The 18,027-nt window shown below is 36.0% G+C and overlaps 1 protein-coding gene across 5 annotated transcripts in view; it reads right to left on the bottom strand.

The window, feature by feature from the left end:
• LOC139815787 (adenylate cyclase type 5) overlaps positions 1 to 18,027 on the bottom strand; it is a 101,785-nt gene that overhangs the window by 8,618 nt on the left and 75,140 nt on the right. For 3 of the 5 annotated variants that reach the window (XM_071782952.1, XM_071782956.1, XM_071782954.1), the window contains 13 exons: positions 17,034 to 17,155; positions 15,964 to 16,056; positions 13,534 to 13,680; positions 12,204 to 12,362; positions 11,664 to 11,912; positions 11,078 to 11,237; positions 4,362 to 4,459; positions 4,007 to 4,091; positions 3,502 to 3,618; positions 2,714 to 2,851; positions 2,051 to 2,304; positions 1,427 to 1,565; positions 150 to 369 (listed from right to left, as the gene is read on the bottom strand). In XM_071782952.1, coding sequence (XP_071639053.1) covers positions 150 to 369; positions 1,427 to 1,565; positions 2,051 to 2,304; positions 2,714 to 2,851; positions 3,502 to 3,618; positions 4,007 to 4,091; positions 4,362 to 4,459; positions 11,078 to 11,237; positions 11,664 to 11,912; positions 12,204 to 12,362; positions 13,534 to 13,680; positions 15,964 to 16,056; positions 17,034 to 17,155 — 1,981 coding nt within the window. Of the gene's footprint in view, positions 1 to 149; positions 370 to 399; positions 1,126 to 1,426; positions 1,566 to 2,050; positions 2,305 to 2,713; positions 2,852 to 3,501; positions 3,619 to 4,006; positions 4,092 to 4,361; positions 4,460 to 11,077; positions 11,238 to 11,663; positions 11,913 to 12,203; positions 12,363 to 13,533; positions 13,681 to 15,963; positions 16,057 to 17,033; positions 17,156 to 18,027 lie in introns of those variants that run through there. The other 2 variants (XM_071782955.1, XM_071782957.1) reach the window with 2 other exon arrangements.

Below are 18,027 nucleotides of genomic sequence, written 5' to 3'. Positions count from 1 at the left end.
GATTAAATTCGATCGATTCAGTGATTAATTGCACACGCAGTGCCTCTTCTCTTCTAAAGCGGTATAAAAGCTCATGGCACGAAAATGGGGGCAAACGGGCGAAAGGCTCGTTGAATAACGATATCGCTAAGACTTGGCGAGAGACATACCCGAAGCGGCCATATACGTAGCGCCTGTGCTCTTGATCTTCTCGATGTACTTAAATTGCTCCTCGGCGAGTAACTCGTCGAAGTCAGCGATGATTTCGTTAAGAAGCCTGAGGCATTCCACGCCCTCGTTATTCGCTTCGAGCTCTACGTAGAACTCGGAAAAATTCGGTATCGAGGCGAACATAATGCACACAAAGTCGCATTGTTCGTGGTATAATTCCTGCGAAACAATCGACATCATTGTCTTGGACATGTTCCTGTTTAGATAATCTTTTACAGACTAGATTCGGATATTTTTGGAGGAAATCTTATTAGTTTTGTCACTGTTAAATAGTCATAATTTTCGAACAATTGTTTTGATTATTTTAATTTTGAACTTTTAGTGTAAAAAATTTCTTCCTCTAAAAGTTTATTTTAATTGTTTTGGCTTTTGTAAGGAAATAAGTCAAGACTGAATTTCTAACGAGTAGCATTGAAATCTATATATATCTGGTTGATATGGTCTAACTTGATATATCAAATTTAGAATCGCTTCTAGACAGGACAGAACTAATTAGGCAAATAGGTATATACTGTTGAAATTCAGTCTGGAATCTGGAGATTGAATGATTTAACACGTCGGTTGTCAGGTGGTCTTAATTTATGTGTACAGCTGGGGTGAAATTTCGAAACTTTAAGGATAATCCTTAATTGATTCATAAATATGCGATATTAAATATACAATATCTAACTAATCTTTATGCGGCAATTGAGGATTATCATATGAAATTGTTTAGGATTAATGATTAATATATTTGCGATTTAATTAGAGGAAGAATGGAAAAGCGAAGAAACAAATGCTGCTTTTATGAAAATGTTGACACGAAGCTTGGAAGAAAGATGAAACTCAATTAACTTTATTGAAGTGAACTTTAAAATATACAATAAGACTTTATTCTATATACATCCGTTTTCCAGTTGTAAATTTCTGTTTAATCTGTAATAACACAATCTCGTTAGGAAATGTCAAAATATATTATGAATATCCTAATCTTTGTCTTTATGTCTATTGTATGTCGAGCACTTGTCAGCGCGCGTCAGGGTACAAAAGAATCGATCGGTAATTAGTACAGGTATAGGTCGCGTATAGGTCAATGAAATGTTCAAACTGTTTTATTTGACACAGAGATGTAATATGTAACAATATCATTTATTGTGTTTTATGCTTAATGCGCTTAAAAAATTGTAAAAAATTTTTAAAAGATTTTCTTCGAATTTTTTCGTTAGATAGAACTTACATCTGAATTAACAGTAGAGAGAAAATGGGCGGCCACGTGTTCCGGAAGTATATTCCCGAGCAGTTTCTGGTTGTAGGCCTTCAAGTGTTCCATTTCCTCTTTCTCCTCGGTCGCTTGCAACTTCCACAGGAAATCCAATCTGTATTGGTACACAGTGCACGTCAATATTTCTCGCCTATATTTGCCATGAAAAATATCTCAAAAAAGTTATGTTTTCCAGATATTCTATGAAGTATATTGACATCTGCGATTTTAGAATTTTTCCTTTAATGCGTACATGCAATTGACAGATTTTCATAAATCTGCACATGATATACGTATCTTTTCAGTGACATATTTGTTTTAATTAGATTTCGAAAATTTTAATTTATTCATGAAATATCTAGTATATATAATTTTACTCGCGCCTCTATTATATACGCGGCTCCTGTCTCGACTATGAAATTATTCTGCGGGAATCAGTTCATGAGATCGTCGATTAGCAACATTGTTCGCTACGAGATGAAGGCTCTCGTGGGAAATTCCACGAGGGCCTCAAAGGTTTATAACGTGCAAGTTCGGGATGTATCTACGAGCTGACGTTGCGTAAGTTTCGGGAGGGCGTAAATGTTAAAGTGTAAGCACGTTCGAATGTTCGACCTGTAGGTCGCCTCTGTGTGCTGGGAGTGTGCTACTAGGCAGGCCATGAAGAAAACCACTAGAACTCCCGCCAACCATCTTCCAGCAGGCTCGACGTCGTCCTCATTTAGTGCCTGGTAAATGCTGACCCCGAGATAACAAGCCACAACGATGCTCAAAACGGCTACTTTAAAGACCGATGTTAAGATCTGATACACCGCACAGGTTACCATCACGAGCATCACCAAAACCGGAAACAACTGCAATCAGTGAAAGTTGCGGAATGTCAGTCGGTAGATCTTTGTAGTTTCGTAATAATCTCTCTATAGTTACTCGTACCAAAAATCTTCTATTCATGGAATTGTGTCAGAATAACGAATGCTTTCTCTCTCCTCAGTTATAAATTTCTAAAATTTAATTGTTTTAATCGTTTAGAATTTAACATCAATTTTGCATGAATTATACTAATATCTTATCAAAGGATTATGCGTTCATTAGACTTGCACAGCTTTTTTCTCATCAGTTAGCTAAGTGTAATCTCTTCTTTTGAAAGAAGCACCTCTAATCTCTTATTATCCGCGAGTCTTTTACAACAACTTTGCGGTCCCGAGCGAAGGCTCATTTAACCAATATCTTTCAACGCCGATATCATGTTTACATTTAACTTACGTCGCAGAAAAGAATATAATCACAGATGCCAGCGGCATCGGTATTCTCTGTTGGTACTCTCATTACGCTGGGATTCTCATCTTCGGCGAAAGGCGACGTGTCATTGTTGATGCAAGCCTCACTTCCGGTCAGCGTGATCTGCAGTTAGAAAATACGACACGGATTGGCCATTATTTTTCATTATTTTATTCAGAACGTTTGATCGCTCGCAATAAATGTACAATCTGTTGTACAACCGATGTTCTTTCCGTCCGTTTGTAATTCAATCATGCGAAATGTTTGGGGCAAATATTATTCCGCTCTCGCTTTCGATTTATCACCGAAAGTTTTAGCACAGCAGGTTCTAATTACGCACGGTATAGTTTTGACATAACGAGTTGTCCGAAGCAAACGGAGTGAGACCGCTTATTGGATTTAAAAAATGAAAACGATAAAGAAAGGAAAGCATGCCGAAAGCTCACTAAAGTTACGAATAAATCATATATTCAATATTACGCATGATTAATGTCTTATAAGACTAACGGATTTTATATTTCAGTTTCCCAAATATTAAAATTCTTGAATCATTGAATTTGTTCAAACGTTAAACAACGCTTTGTTGAAGCTCCGAATTTCGTGCTTTTGCATCAATAATCTCAAAAGTAATAAAGTAATGCAAATTTTTTCATATAATCAGAATGACATTTTATTCACAAAACGTGAAGAAGTTATTGCTGTCAAGAAGTATTTAAGTAGCAAAATTTGACATAAAACGCAAGCAATAGGGACATTGAATTACGATTACTTACCAGTGGCGATAGTACTGTGATAAACGTTAAAAACACGACGATGGACGCAATGCTCTGCGCGATGATGCGATTTTCGAAGATCTGTAATGCCATGCTTCTCACCCATACCGGCACCCTCTGCAAAACGCGCACGATTACCACTTCCCTCTCGACTAATTAAATCGGATAAATAATAAACGGCGCGATCCTTGGAATCATCGGGAGATTATAATGGGCTTGCTTCGACCAGGATCACTGTTTCGGCAGTGACCTGGAAGCTTGCCACTTGGTCAGGGTCAAAAGGAAGTGGCACTCTTCCAAAGAGTTTTGTCATCGACCCGATGTCGTATGCGATGTATCGTGCGATTTATTTAAATCGCATTTATTTACAGACGTATTACAGACATTTCTATATAATAGCAAGGATGGAAATAATTGCTATTGCGAATGTATAGTTTTGCGATTCCAGGGTAAGCGGTCTGTAAAATTCATACATTTATATCCAGAGACACTTATGAGCTCTTACCTCGTTCTTTTCCGCCAATAAAATGCCATTAACCAGGGCTATCACCAGTATGCTAATTGCCGTGCAGACGTAGAAGTATACGCTCCTATGAAGACAAACGGGATATTTTTAACGCGATTTTTCACGAAGTTCTTTTTGCGAAAATCGTTTTGATCGTCGCCATCAGATTTATGTCGCCTTATGCTAACTTATCGAACGATTTTCGCACAAGTGTCTATAAATATTGGAACGAAGGACAATTCGACGTTAGTAAAGTACGAGTGGACTTTACACATCGGGTCTCGAGAGTGTAATAAAAGAAAGATATCGCTGCCGCACTATATAGAAGGTAGGATTTATTGGCACGTGTATTTACCCGGCGAGGGTGATGGCTATTGCGACCACAACGACCATGTAGACGAAACCGGAGCACACAAAATAAGCCGAGAGCATCCTGTCCCTCTCGCGCGAGTACTGCAACAGGTTATTAAAACAATTACAATATCGCGCATTACTTTCACGTTTTAGTATGAGCTGTTTACTACTATAATGGGCGTGCTTTTAATCATTGGCTATCGTGGGCAATTTTGTTGCGGACTTTCTTCTCGACGAGAAAATGCAGAAAATGTATTCCGTTCAATCGATTACGACGCGCAATTCAATCACGCGGAAGCGAATAAATCAAATACATGAAGCAGAGCGGGAGTAGCAGCGGAACGTCTCGCGGCCAGGGCCAAATATCAGGTGGGTTCCTCAGGGGGTCCAAACTGTATCGTGGTTAATATATCGGAACGCTGGGCTTTTCTTAGATATATGAATAATGAAGATTAAAGACCGAAATATTTTTGACAATATTCAAACCCCTGTTGTTTCAATTAAAACAGTTTAATTGTTATAAGATTATTCAGAAATAATGGTAGAAACATAGCAAAGAACGAATTTCTACTCCAAAATTTTTTAGAGATCACGTCTTGTGATAACAAAACATCAGCAAGAATTTGCGACAACCGCGGTTCCCTAATGATTCAGCGGGCGACGACAAAGAACGATTCTCTCCAAATTTTTAGGGGATAACGATTCTTGTGACAACAAAATGATTCAGCGACAATCCGCGGTTTATATTAATTGTATAAATTTATTATATTATTCAGCGGCGACCGATCGCAAAGACGATTCTCTCCAAATTTTGGAGGATCACGTCGTTGTGGCCAACAAAACGATTCAACAATTTCGGTTTGTATATAATTGTTATTAATTTTATTGAGAATTTATTCTCTGGGGGTCGATAGCAAAAAAACGTCTCTCAACGGATTACGACAAACCAAATTCAGCAAGTATTGCGACAATCCGCGGTTTACCTAATTGGTATGAATTTTATAAGAATTTATCAGCAGCGACCGATTCGCAAAGAACGAGTCCTCAAATTTGAGGGGAGGGATCACGTTCTTGTGACAACAAAAGATTCTAGCAGTATTTGCGACAATCGCCGGTTCCCTTATATTGGTATTAATTGTTATTAATAATTTATTCAGCAGCGACCGATTGCAAAGAACGAGTCTCCAAAACGTTTAGGGGATCACGTTATGTGACAACCAACACGATCAGCAAAAATATTGGAACAATCCGCGGTTTAGATTAATGTATAATTTTTTATGAAATTATTTTCTGGCCAAAGAACGATTTCTCCAAATTGTAGGGATCACGTTCTTGTGATAACAAAACGATTCAGCAAATATTTGGAACAATCCGCGGTTTATATTAATTGTTATTAATTTTTTATTGATAATTTATTTTCTGGCGGTCGATAGCAAAGAACGATTCTCTCCAAATTTTTAGGGGATCACGTTCTTGTGACAAAAGAACGATTTAGAAAGTATTTGCGACAATCCGCGGTTTCCCTTAATTGTTATTAATTTTTTATTAATAATTTATTCAGCAGCGACCGATCGCAAAGAACGATTCTCTCCAAATTTTGAGGGGATCACGTTCTTGTGACAACAAAACGATTCAGCAAGTATTTGCGACAATCCGCGGTTTCCCTTAATTGTTATTAATTTTTTATTAATAATTTATTCAGCAGCGACCGATCGCAAAGAACGATTCTTTCCAAATTTTTAGGGGAACACGTTCTTGTGACAACAAAACGATTCAGCAAGTATTTGGGACAATCCGCGGTTTTATATTAATTGTTATTAATTTTTTATTGATAATTTATTTTCTGGCGGTCGATAGCAAAGAACGATTCTCTCCAAATTTTTAGGGGATCACGTTCTTGTGACAAAAGAACGATTTAGAAAGTATTTGCGACAATCCGCGGTTTCCCTTAATTGTTATTAATTTTTTATTAATAATTTATTCAGCAGCGACCGATCGCAAAGAACGATTCTCTTCAAATTTTGAGGGGATTACGTTCTTGTGACAACAAAACGATTCAGCAAGTATTTGGAACAATCCGCGGTTTCTTTAATTGTTATTAATTTTTATTGATAATTTATTTTCTGGCGGTCGATAGCAAAGAACGATTCTCTCCAAATTTTAGGGGATCACGTTCTTGTGACAACAAAACGATTCAGCAAGTATTTGCGAACAATCCGCGGTTTCTTTAATTGTTATTAATTTTTTATTGATAATTTATTCTCTGGCGGTCGATAGCAAAGAACGATTCTCTCCAAATTTTAGGGGATCACGTCTTGTGACAACAAAACGATTCAGCAAGTATTTGCGACAATCCGCGGTTTCCTTAATTGTTATTAATTTTTATTGATAATTTATTCAGCGGCGACCGATCGCAAAGAACGATTCTCTCCAAATTTTAGGGGATCACGTTTTGTGACAACAAAACGATTCAGCAAGTATTTAAGACAATCCGCGGTTTCCTTTAATTGTTATTAATTTTTATTGATAATTTATTCTCTGGCGGTGATAGCAAAGAACGATTCTCTCCAAATTTTAGGGGATCACGTCTTTGTGACAACAGAACGATTCAGCAAGTATTTGCGACAATCCGCGGTTTCCTTAATTGTTATTAATTTTTTATTAATAATTTATTCAGCAGCGACCGATCGCAAAGAACGATTCTCTTCAAATTTTGAGGGGATTACGTTCTTGTGACAACAAAACGATTCAGCAAGTATTTGGAACAATCCGCGGTTTTACATTAATTGTTATTAATTTTTATTGATAATTTATTTTCTGGCCGTCGATAGCAAAGAACGATTCTCTCCAAAATTTTAGAGGATCACGTCTTTGTGACAACAAAACAATTCAGCAACTATTTGCGACAATCCGCGGTTTCCTTTAATTGTTATTAATTTTTTATTGATAATTTATTCTCTGGCGGTCGATAGCAAAGAACAATTCTCTCCAAAATTTTAGGGAATCACGTCTTTGTGACAACAAACCGATTCAGCACGTCTTTGCGACAATCCGCAGTTTCCCTTAATTTTTATTAATTTTTTATTAACAATTTATTACTTAGCGGTCGACAGCAAGAAGCAATTCTTTCCAAATTTTTAGGGAATTACGTTCTTGTAATAACAAAGATCGAAAACGACCACTAGAGAATAAATTGTTAATAAAAAATTAATTACAATTAAGGGAAACCGCGGATTGTTCCAAATATTTGCTGAATCGTTTTGTTGTTACAAGAACGTGATCCCCTAAAAATTTGGAGAAAATCGTTCTTTGCGATCGGTCGCTGCTGAATAAATTATTAATAAAAATTAATAACAATTAAGGGAAACCGCGGATTGTCGCAAATACTTGCTGAATCGTTTTGTTGTCACAAGAACGTGATCCCCTCAAAATTTGGAGAGAATCGTTCTTTGCTATCGACCGCCAGAGAAAAATTATAAATTAAAAAAGTTAATACAATTAAGATAAAACCGCGGATTATTCCAAATACTTACTGAATCGTTTTGTTATCACAAGAACGTAATCCCCTAAAATTTTAAACAGAATCGTTCTTTGCGATCGACCGCCACGAGAATAAATTATATAATAAAAGTTAATAACAATTAATATAAACCGCGGATTATTCCAAATACTTACTGAATCGTTTGGTTATCACAAGACGTAATCCCCTAAAAATTTAAACAGAATCGTTTTTTGCTATCGACCGCCAGAGAATAAATTATCAATAAAAAGTTAATAACAATTAATATGCAAACCGCGGATTGTTCCAAATATTTGCTGAATCGTTTTGTTGTCACAAGAACGTGATCCCCTAAAAATTTGGAGAGAATCGTTCTTTGCGATCGGTCGCTGCTGAATAAATTATTAATAAAAAATTAATAACAATTAAGGGAAACCGCGGATTGTCGCAAATACTTGCTGAATCGTTTTGTTGTCACAAGAACGTGATCCCCTCAAAATTTGGAGAGAATTGTTCTTTGCGATCGGTCGCTGCTGAATAAATTATCAATAAAAAATTAATAACAATTAAGGGAAAACCGCGGATTGTCGCAAATACTTGCTGAATCGTTTTGTTGTCACAAGAACGTGATCCCCTCAACTTTTGGAGAGAATTGTTCTTTGCGATCGGTCGCTGCTGAATAAATTATCAATAAAAATTAATAACAATTAAAGGAAACCGCGGATTGTCGCAAATACTTGCTGAATCGTTTTGTTGTCACAAAGACGTGATCCCCTAAAATTTTGGAGAGAATCGTTCTTTGCTATCGACCGCCAGAGAATAAATTATCAATTAAAAAGTTAAATACTAACAATTAATAATGAAACCGCGGATTGTTCCAAATATTTGCTGAATCGTTTTGTTGTCACAAGAACGTGATCCCCTAAAAATTTGGAGAGAATCGTTCTTTGCGATCGGTCGCTGCTAAATAAATTATTAATAAAAAATTAATAACAATTAAGGGAAACGCGGATTGTCGCAAATACTTGCTGAATCGTTTTGTTGTCACAAGAACGTGATCCCCTCAAAATTTGGAGAGAATTGTTCTTTGCGATCGGTCGCTGCATATGAATAATTATCAATAAAAAATTAATAACAATTAAAGGAAACCGCGGATTGTCGCAAATACTTGCTGAATCGTTTTGTTGTCACAAAGAACGTGATCCCCTAAAATTTTGGAGAGAATCGTTCTTTGCTATCGACGCTAGAGACTAAATTATCAATAAAAAGTTAATTAACAATAACATTAATATGAAACCGCGGATTGTTCCAAATACTTGCTGAATCGTTTTGTTGTCACAAAGACGTAATCCCCTAAAATTTTGGAGAGAATCGTTCTTTGCTATCGACCGCCAGAGAATAAATTATAAATAAAAAGTTTAATAACAATTAATATAAACCGCGGATTGTTCCAAATACTTACTGAATCTGTTTTGTTGTCACAAGAACGTGACTCCCCTAAAAATTTAAACAGAATCGTTCTTTGCTATCGACCGCCAGAGAATAAATTATCAATAAAAAGTTTAATAACAATTAATATGAACCGCGGATTGTTCCAAATATTTGCTGAATCGTTTTGGGTTGTCACAAGAACGTGATCCCTAAAAATTTGGAGAGAATCGTTCTTTGCGATCGGTCGCTGCTAAATAAATGATTTAATAAAAATTAATAACAATTAAAAACCGCGGATTGTTCGCAAATACTTGCTGAAATCGTTTTTGTTGTCACAAAAACGTGATCCCCTAAAATTTGGAGAAAATCGTTCTTTGCTATCGACCGCCTAGATAAATTATCAATAAAAAATTACTAACAATTTAATATAAAACCGCTGGAATTGTTACCAGATACTGTTTTCGTTTTTGTTGCCACAAGAACGTGATCCCCTCAAAATTTGGAGAGATTGTGAGAAAGAGAATTGTTCTTTGGCGATCGGCGCGCTGCTGAATTTATAATAAAAATTAATAACAATTAAGGAAACGCGATGGTTGTCGCAAATACTTGCTGAATCGGTTGTGTGTGTCCCAAAAACGTGATCCCCTAAAATTTTGGAGAAAATCGTTCTTGCTATCGACCGCCAGAGAATAAATTATCAATAAAAATGTAATAACAATTTATATAAACCGCGGATTGTTCCAAACTTGTTTGAAGTGTTTTGTTGCCACAAGAACGTAATTCTCTCAAAAATTTGGAGGAGAATCGTTCTGGCTATCGACGCCATAGAATAAATTATACAATAAAAAGTTATACATTAATATGAAACCGCGGATTGTTCCCAAATATTGCTTGATCGTTTTTGTTGTCACACGAACGTGATCCCCTAAAATTTGGAGCGAGATCGTTCTTTGCGATCGGTCGCTGCTGAATAAATATAATACAAAATTAATAACAAATTAAGGGAACCGCGGATTGTGCGCAAATCTTGTGAATGTTTTTTTCACAAGGACGTGATTCCTCTAAAATGGAGTAGAAGAGAGAGAATGCGTCTCTTTGCTATGTTTCTACACTTATTTATCGATAATCTAGAACAATTAACAATGTTTTTATATCAAACCGATTGAAAAAACAGTTTTGAGCTATGTCCAAAAATATTTAATCTATAGATGTTTTAATCTTCATTAATTAATAATATCTTAAGAAGAAAGCAGCGGCCGATACCGATAATAAGTACCTACGATACGTTCGGACCCCCCTGAGGAACCCACAATGATATTCGCCCTGGCCGCGAGACGTTCCGCTGCTAGCTCCCGCTGCTAGCTTCAGCGAATAATCCAAATACGCGCTTAGCGAATTAACCAAAATTAAATTTAAACGACTTTCTATTAACGTGAATTACCGCGTCGATTAATAGGTCGCGTTCAATTGTATAGGGGTGGACAGTTTAGTACGCAATTACAGCTTGTATTTCATCTATAATATTATTTTTATTAAAATAATTATATTTCTAAATTATATTTCTAAATCAGGGGAAATTATTTTATAAAAATTTTTTAAAAATGCTACGTTTATACATATATATAAGATATTCTATAAAAATAAAATTGTTATTGTACAAATTTGATAGTATAATCATTTTAATAAATGCTATTGCGTTAATCAATGAAAAATTTCGTATTAAGATTTATTTTATTAAGTGGTATGAAGCTATTAGACGAATTTATTCATCTTGTAATGTAATTTACCTTTTCTTCGACATCCGGTCTTCGAAACGTTAATATAAACGGCGTACAATGCTCCGCTCTCAATCGATCTATGCTTCTAGCATCGATCGCTCTCATCAGGTATTCGTTCACTTCATCTTCGGGATCCTTTTCGCCCTCGATGGTTTCGCCGAAGCCTAATCTGTTGAAAGTTGAAACGTACGCAGCAAGTATTATTCGAGTATAAAATGCCATCGTAAAGCTTACTCAATGACACATTTATCATGATGTAATTCCAACATAACATTTATTACGGATTAACACTTTATTTTATCTACTTGTTACGATATTATAGATTTTTATTTTACTCATCAAGCCATTTATTTTTAAAGGATGGGCAGTATGATTAATTTATTTTATAATTGCTTGTACGAAATTGGAAAACACAATACGATATGAAAATGTAACAGTTACGATTGTTTTCTAATTGAGATAGAATAGGTAACGTTTGGATATCTCATAATTATTGACAATTTTCGGAAATTATTTAAGCGATGAGACTGTAATATTATGCCGTTATAATGTCAAGGGTTAAGAGATTAATTAGCGATAATAGAGGAGCTCTTACTTAGTTTGTTTGCCGTGTTGGGAACCGTGACCCATAACCCTCATCTCTTTGGACACATTACCATTCGCCGGGAAGGTTTTTCGCATCCCAGAACTAGTTATGTTATCCTTAAATGTGTCTCCCGGGACGATCAAGTAAGTTCCGATGTTATGGTCCTTTAAGTACGCATTTCTTTCGCCCCCGCGGCCTTCCTCGACTTCGTAATATCCGCCCAAGCAATCTAAAGTCTCTTTTGTGATGTGCACACGTCTGCGAAACATATTTTCTATTTAATATTAACTTGGTCGATTAATATTAACTTGGTCGATGTAATGACCCGATATTAGGAGAACTGTCTATCAATAAGGATAATATGTTTGCCATACGATTGTTTTGCTTAAAGTTATGTACGCACAAAAAACCGAAAAGTTTTATACGAATCGAAGTAAAGAACTTATATAGGATATACCGACGTAATTTATCGCCGCCAATCGAAACTAAGTTGAAGAGGGCAAGTCAGTCAAGGGTTGACAAACCTCGAGCAAAATTGCTTGTACTCACCCGGGTATACCTCCGCTTTCCATGTAATTGGCTAGGGTCACGTCGTTGCTCCAAACATCAAACTGCCATTTTCTCAGGCCGAGAACCCCACAGTGAACCCGGCCCGTATGGATACCGACTCTCATATTCACGTTTACGGCCATTACTTCGCGAACCAATCTAGGGAGATACGGACGCGAGAATTTATTGTTTTTCCTATCATTAGGCGTAGAAGTAGTTGGATAACTATGTTCGTTGTCTAAGTTTCTGACAACAAACAAACTTTCTCGCCATTAAGTGTACTCAGCAGTGGTTACTTCGGTATTCAAAACTTTGAATTATTGAAAAAGTTCTCGAGTATTTATTAACGAAACAAGAAAAAGAAGCTTTTATGTGTAAATGTTGATTTTTTCGCGACAAAGTTACCCATTTTAGTTAGTCTCCAATTATAATGATTGCTCTTCAAATTTTTTTCTTACGTATATATTTTTCACATGCATTTATTAGTACAATTTGTCGCAAGAATTCTGTATCGAACGTTATAAGTTTTGCACACGGAAAACTATTTTGATCGTGGATGAAGCAGCGGCAAGTTTGATCAAGAGAAACTTACAGCGAAAGATTAACACAAGATTATCAAATTGAAATTTAAACGCATGTGCTTATGAGGAATTCGTCTGCGTGCAATGACCCGTGGATACGAGGAGCCTTTCATGACGACGCGAATCAACTTCAATCGTGAACACATATATCGCGCTCTCTGAGGAAATCTTCTCTTTGACGATGAAACGCGTTTTATGAAAACACGAAACGAATCAAACATGGGATATGTAGCGCACGGATACAGCTCCGCCGGAAGTTCTGTGGTCGTCTCGTGGATCTAAGCGCGAAAACATCTTTATTGCTCGGATGTTACTTTGATCTACCTAGTTTGTGTCTCTCTTACCCCTTTTCTTTCTTTTTTCTTTGTATACATCTATTTATCTATCTCTTTTCCTCGACAACTTTTGAGATTTTATCTTCGGCTATTTCTATCTTTAATTGTTTTCTTTGTTCGCTGTCAAGCGAGCCAGGATAAGGAGTATTACGTGGATCTTTGATGTTGCTGATAGAACATATGATAGATTTATTTTGCTATTATATGATTTTAAATGTAAATACGTTCTGAATCAAGACTATCGATTATCGATTATGCTTTAGCTACTTATTATCATATATATTGATCTTAAAAAGCGGCGTGTATACATATTATAGATAACACAACAGTATACTGTTCTTTGACGATAAAGTATATGATAAAAGCTTGACGAAACTGTTGCGTGAGAGGTGAAGGAATGTGATGCAGACTTACGTTATTGCATCGATCATGTCCAATCCCATTTCTACGCAACAGTGAGCGTGATCGGGCCGTGGCTCCGGAAGTCCGGAAACGCAATAATAACAGTCTCCGAGGAGCTTTATCCTGAGGCAGTGGTGCTCAGCGGCTAGCCTGTCAAACCTGCGGGATATTTCCGAGAATTCAACGTAACAATTTACAATATCGAAGAAATCTAAAATCTGTATATCGAGCGTGGATACCTCTCTACCTCAGAGAAATCGGAAAAGAACGCTTTACGTGGAAATATTATGCAAATCTTTGGCTTTTGCCATCAAACTAACTTCTGGGTTTCATAACAATATGTACAGAAATATCCGCTACTTTTTCTCACGTAACTCCACACTTCGTGCAACTTCTGTAATATTTTTCTGTACCTAAGCACACAATGTAACTTTTTCAGCTCTTTTTATTAAATTTGTAATTGAATCTCTAACTAAATTTTTAATGTTATTATTACTATCTTTTTTTTTACATAACATTGATACTAAATAGGATTATGTGGAGTAAATACTGTATCGCGTTAAATTAATTTGATACGACAGAGAGATGACGCGTCAACAAAAGTAAGGACACTAATAAACCGAAGGATAATCGGTTTATTCAGATTAGATATTCAGCAACGTCGCGTTCCGCACGGTGCATATTATACGAAATTAATTCAGGGCGCCAGAAGGGCGATATTAATATTTCACGCGTGCATCAAATCTACATAACGCATAGCGTGTATTATGTTAATCTAGTTTAGTATGATACGTAGGAAATAACAGTCCTCGATGGAGTTGCGTATATACGTAACTCGAATAGTAATTAAATCAATTATTATCGCGTTATCACTAAGTCTTTGAGAGGTAATAGAGTTCCCTATTTCAATATTAATATTGAAATATTGCCGTATTACGCAACATCTATCTACTTATGCACCATGCAAAATGCATAAAAGGGTATATGTGTTTCGCAAATATACATTCTGCATAAAGAATATCCGATGATTAGTTTGCTAATTTGATCTGATCAATTCGGGGGATAATTTTTTAATGATCCCGGGTCGCGGAAATATGATCTTACATTTGTAAGGTTTAACGTTATTTACAAGTTGATTTTTTATCATTCCCTATTTTCTTTTCCGAGCATTTTTTTCGAAGAGGCATATCAGTCTTCTCGCGTGGGGATAAAAGCGTTGCATTCGCAGAATACTGAAAAGTGATCTCGGCTGTACTGATACATGAAAGCGGACATCATCGCGAGGAATGAAAGCGGCCTTTATGACCTCTTAGCAAATCCCTCTTGGTTGCAGGATAAGTACGCCCTATTGACCCGAAAAGTTACTAGAGACGCAAAATCCATAGCTATCGAAAGACTTTTCGAGCACTCGTATAGGACATAAGGTACGATAGAGGAAAGCTTTAAGAGTGAAGGGTGTTGAGAAACTCTTGACACAAACGTAGCAAATTGACAATATTCATCAGAAATAAAGGGCGAAGCTTTAATAAATGCAGACTTAAAAATTGATTCAACATGCATAGAATATTATTTCATGAATGTAATTTTCTCATAAATTTAAAAATATTTCAAATTATTGAAGTCAAACATCAAATTTATCTTCCTGTAAGTAAAAATAATGAGGAAAAGTTTTCGATAATATTAATTTAATATTAAGATTATGATAACGTATGCAGTTTGCGAAATGCAAGCACATTTTGATGTCAAATTGATTTTTGGCGAAGTGCAATCTGTTGGTGAGATTTCAAAGGGGATTTGTATTCGGAGGAATAAAAATGTTCATAAGACTTAAAGAGAGTCAGTATCAGAGGCAATAGAATTGCATTGGGAGAAGGAAACGAAAAGAAATTGATATTTCGATCGAGTCGAATGGGTGGAAATACACATCGTGGATACAGTAATCCGTTACGCTTCTTCTAAACGTTTTCTGAACAGTAAATAAAAATAGAGAAAATTTCAATGTATGCAAGATTGTGATAGAGTAGTTCTTTTCTCGAGATTTATCGACTGTGTTAAAATTGTATTTTATTAATTCTCAGTAGAGTAAATTCCTCAAGTTATAATAATGGCATTTTATTTTTGGAAATATTAATTTTATGACCGTGCCTTTCTGAGAAATTTGTGATTAGTAAGAATAAAAGATAATTGAGAATTTATTGAGAAAAGCACAAAATATTAATATAATAGTACATTATATCAAAAAGGTATAGAAGTTTTTATATCATAATATAATATACCTTTTTATTATACTAATATGTAAAGTCATCAACGACACTGACAATTTGACTAAAAACCGTTTATCTATCCTAATACGCGTTCTATTATACATTTTTTTTATAGATTTAAAGTTAATAATAATCTTTTTGTATAATAATCTTTTTATTATATTGTAACGTTTCTTACCGTGCAAAAAGTTCGTTGAGCAATCTGACGAGCTCTTCGGCAGTGCATTGATCAGAGAGCGAGGTAAATCCACAGATATCGGCGAACAAAATGCTGAAATATTTGGTAATAATAATAATATATAATAATAATAATAATAATAATAATAATAAAGTCAGTTATTTTAGTGAAATTAATTTTCAAATTAACTTTCAATACGGACAGTCCCTGAATAAGCACTTTGGTGAAGAGTTCTGTAATTACTTTGACTTTAGCAGGTCTCAAACGAGCCACGGGCAAGTATCGAGTCACACATTTTAGAAAAGGGAAACTAGAAACGAAAAATTGTCACAAGTTCGCGGAAACTCGGTGAAGTTAAATGAACATGACATTTGCTCTTTGAGAATTCGCCGATTAAGTTAGATTGACCTGAGCTTGGTGAGACGTCTGATACGAGAGATCGGTTGTAACATCTCAATCCACTTTAAACTAATCTAGAATTCTCTCTATGCAGCCACGTGTGCTTATCATGTTGCGTGCACGCGGCACCGTGATAAATCGTCAAGTTTTGAAGCATTTGGCGTGAGTGCATTACAGGACGATCATGCATATCACCTCATAAATGCTGTATAATGCTCACGATAGTGTAATTATTTGTAATAATCTGAGTGATATGATGTTGTAATATCGATCGTAAATTATATTAAAATACGTTTTCTGATTTGTAATTTATAATAAACTGTGTGTGATGAAACGTATAGCGCATTCATTTTACGAAGAGCTTAAATTCCCAAAAGATGCAGATTTTTTATGATAGGGCAAAAAGTCGGCCGTTTATGCCGCAAGCAAGGATTACAAAGTTTAACCTGCTGCGAATTTCAGTTTAAGTAGCGAGCATGCATAGAGGACGTAATGTATAAAATAGTTATGTAAATTTCCTTGAGCTTATTTAGTAACAAAGCGGAACTGGGTCTCATTTGCAAAAAATGTCAAAGTGACATTTTCGAAGTGACATGGTTCTTTTTGGTTCTTTCTAAAGTTGCGCGTCTTAAATGGCTGCTATTTGTTCGCAGACCATCGGCGCGACGTACCTGACGTTCTCATGTCTTTGAATATAAATTTTGTGAAACATCGTGTCCTTCGGTTTTCCGGCTATATCGGCTTTCATCTCCATAGCGACGTGCCTTGGTAATACGCTGAGCAAGAGCCTTTCCTGAAAAATAAGTTACAATTAAATATTATTATCAGGATATTTACACTTGCCTAAATTAAAAAAAAAAACAATAAAATTAAATAGAGATAATAAAATACATGTAAAAGCTATAATAAAAATAAATTAAAAAGTAGAAATTAAATCACTAATATATTACTATTTATATAATAAGTATTCAAATATTATATTTCTCAGTCTTTTCTACCCCTATTTCATATATAATTTTTTAAGATTTGGTTGATTACACCCAGCTTTATACGCGATCAAAGATCCATAATTTTGATCGCATATAAAGCTAAGTCTAATCAACCGAATTTAAAAGAACTGCTTTCACCTGCTTTATTACCGAAAATTAGTACCGTTGATTTCCTTACTGCTCAAATTTTTCTGTGTGCCCGGACCTTAAACGTTATCGTCAGGTAAATAATTAAATATTGTCGGCGCGGCGGCGAGACCGTTGGCGCGTTTGCACGCGGGCGCTCGACTTTGTTTTTCGTACGCCGCGCCGCGCCGCGCCGCGCGGCTCCCACCACGCGGCTCGCGACGTCACACTATTATTCACATTCCGATGCTCGAGCCGGCATGCAGCCGAGCGAGCGGCTCCGTGCGTAGCGCTCTATTAAATACATCGCGAGATGTGCTGTGACAAGTATCACGATGATATCGCAGCTACTAGAAAGATACAGTATTCTCTCTTAATCGTCGGATTATCCCGTGTGCGCGACCGACTGAGTACTGAGTTCCGTCATTCGCGCAGAGTCACGATCGAGCGCATGACACACGCCTCGCGCGGCTACAGGACGCGGAGTGAAGTGAATACGTCAAGATTACGGTACGCCGAATATAATAAGTTTCTTGTGTTTCAATGAATA

The sequence above is a fragment of the Temnothorax longispinosus genome, chromosome 7 (assembly GCF_030848805.1).
Source record: "Temnothorax longispinosus isolate EJ_2023e chromosome 7, Tlon_JGU_v1, whole genome shotgun sequence".
In the NCBI taxonomy this organism is placed as follows: Eukaryota; Metazoa; Arthropoda; class Insecta; order Hymenoptera; family Formicidae; genus Temnothorax; species Temnothorax longispinosus.
The sequence above is the reverse complement of the archived record's forward strand: the minus strand, read 5'-3'. Positions and strand labels throughout refer to the sequence as shown.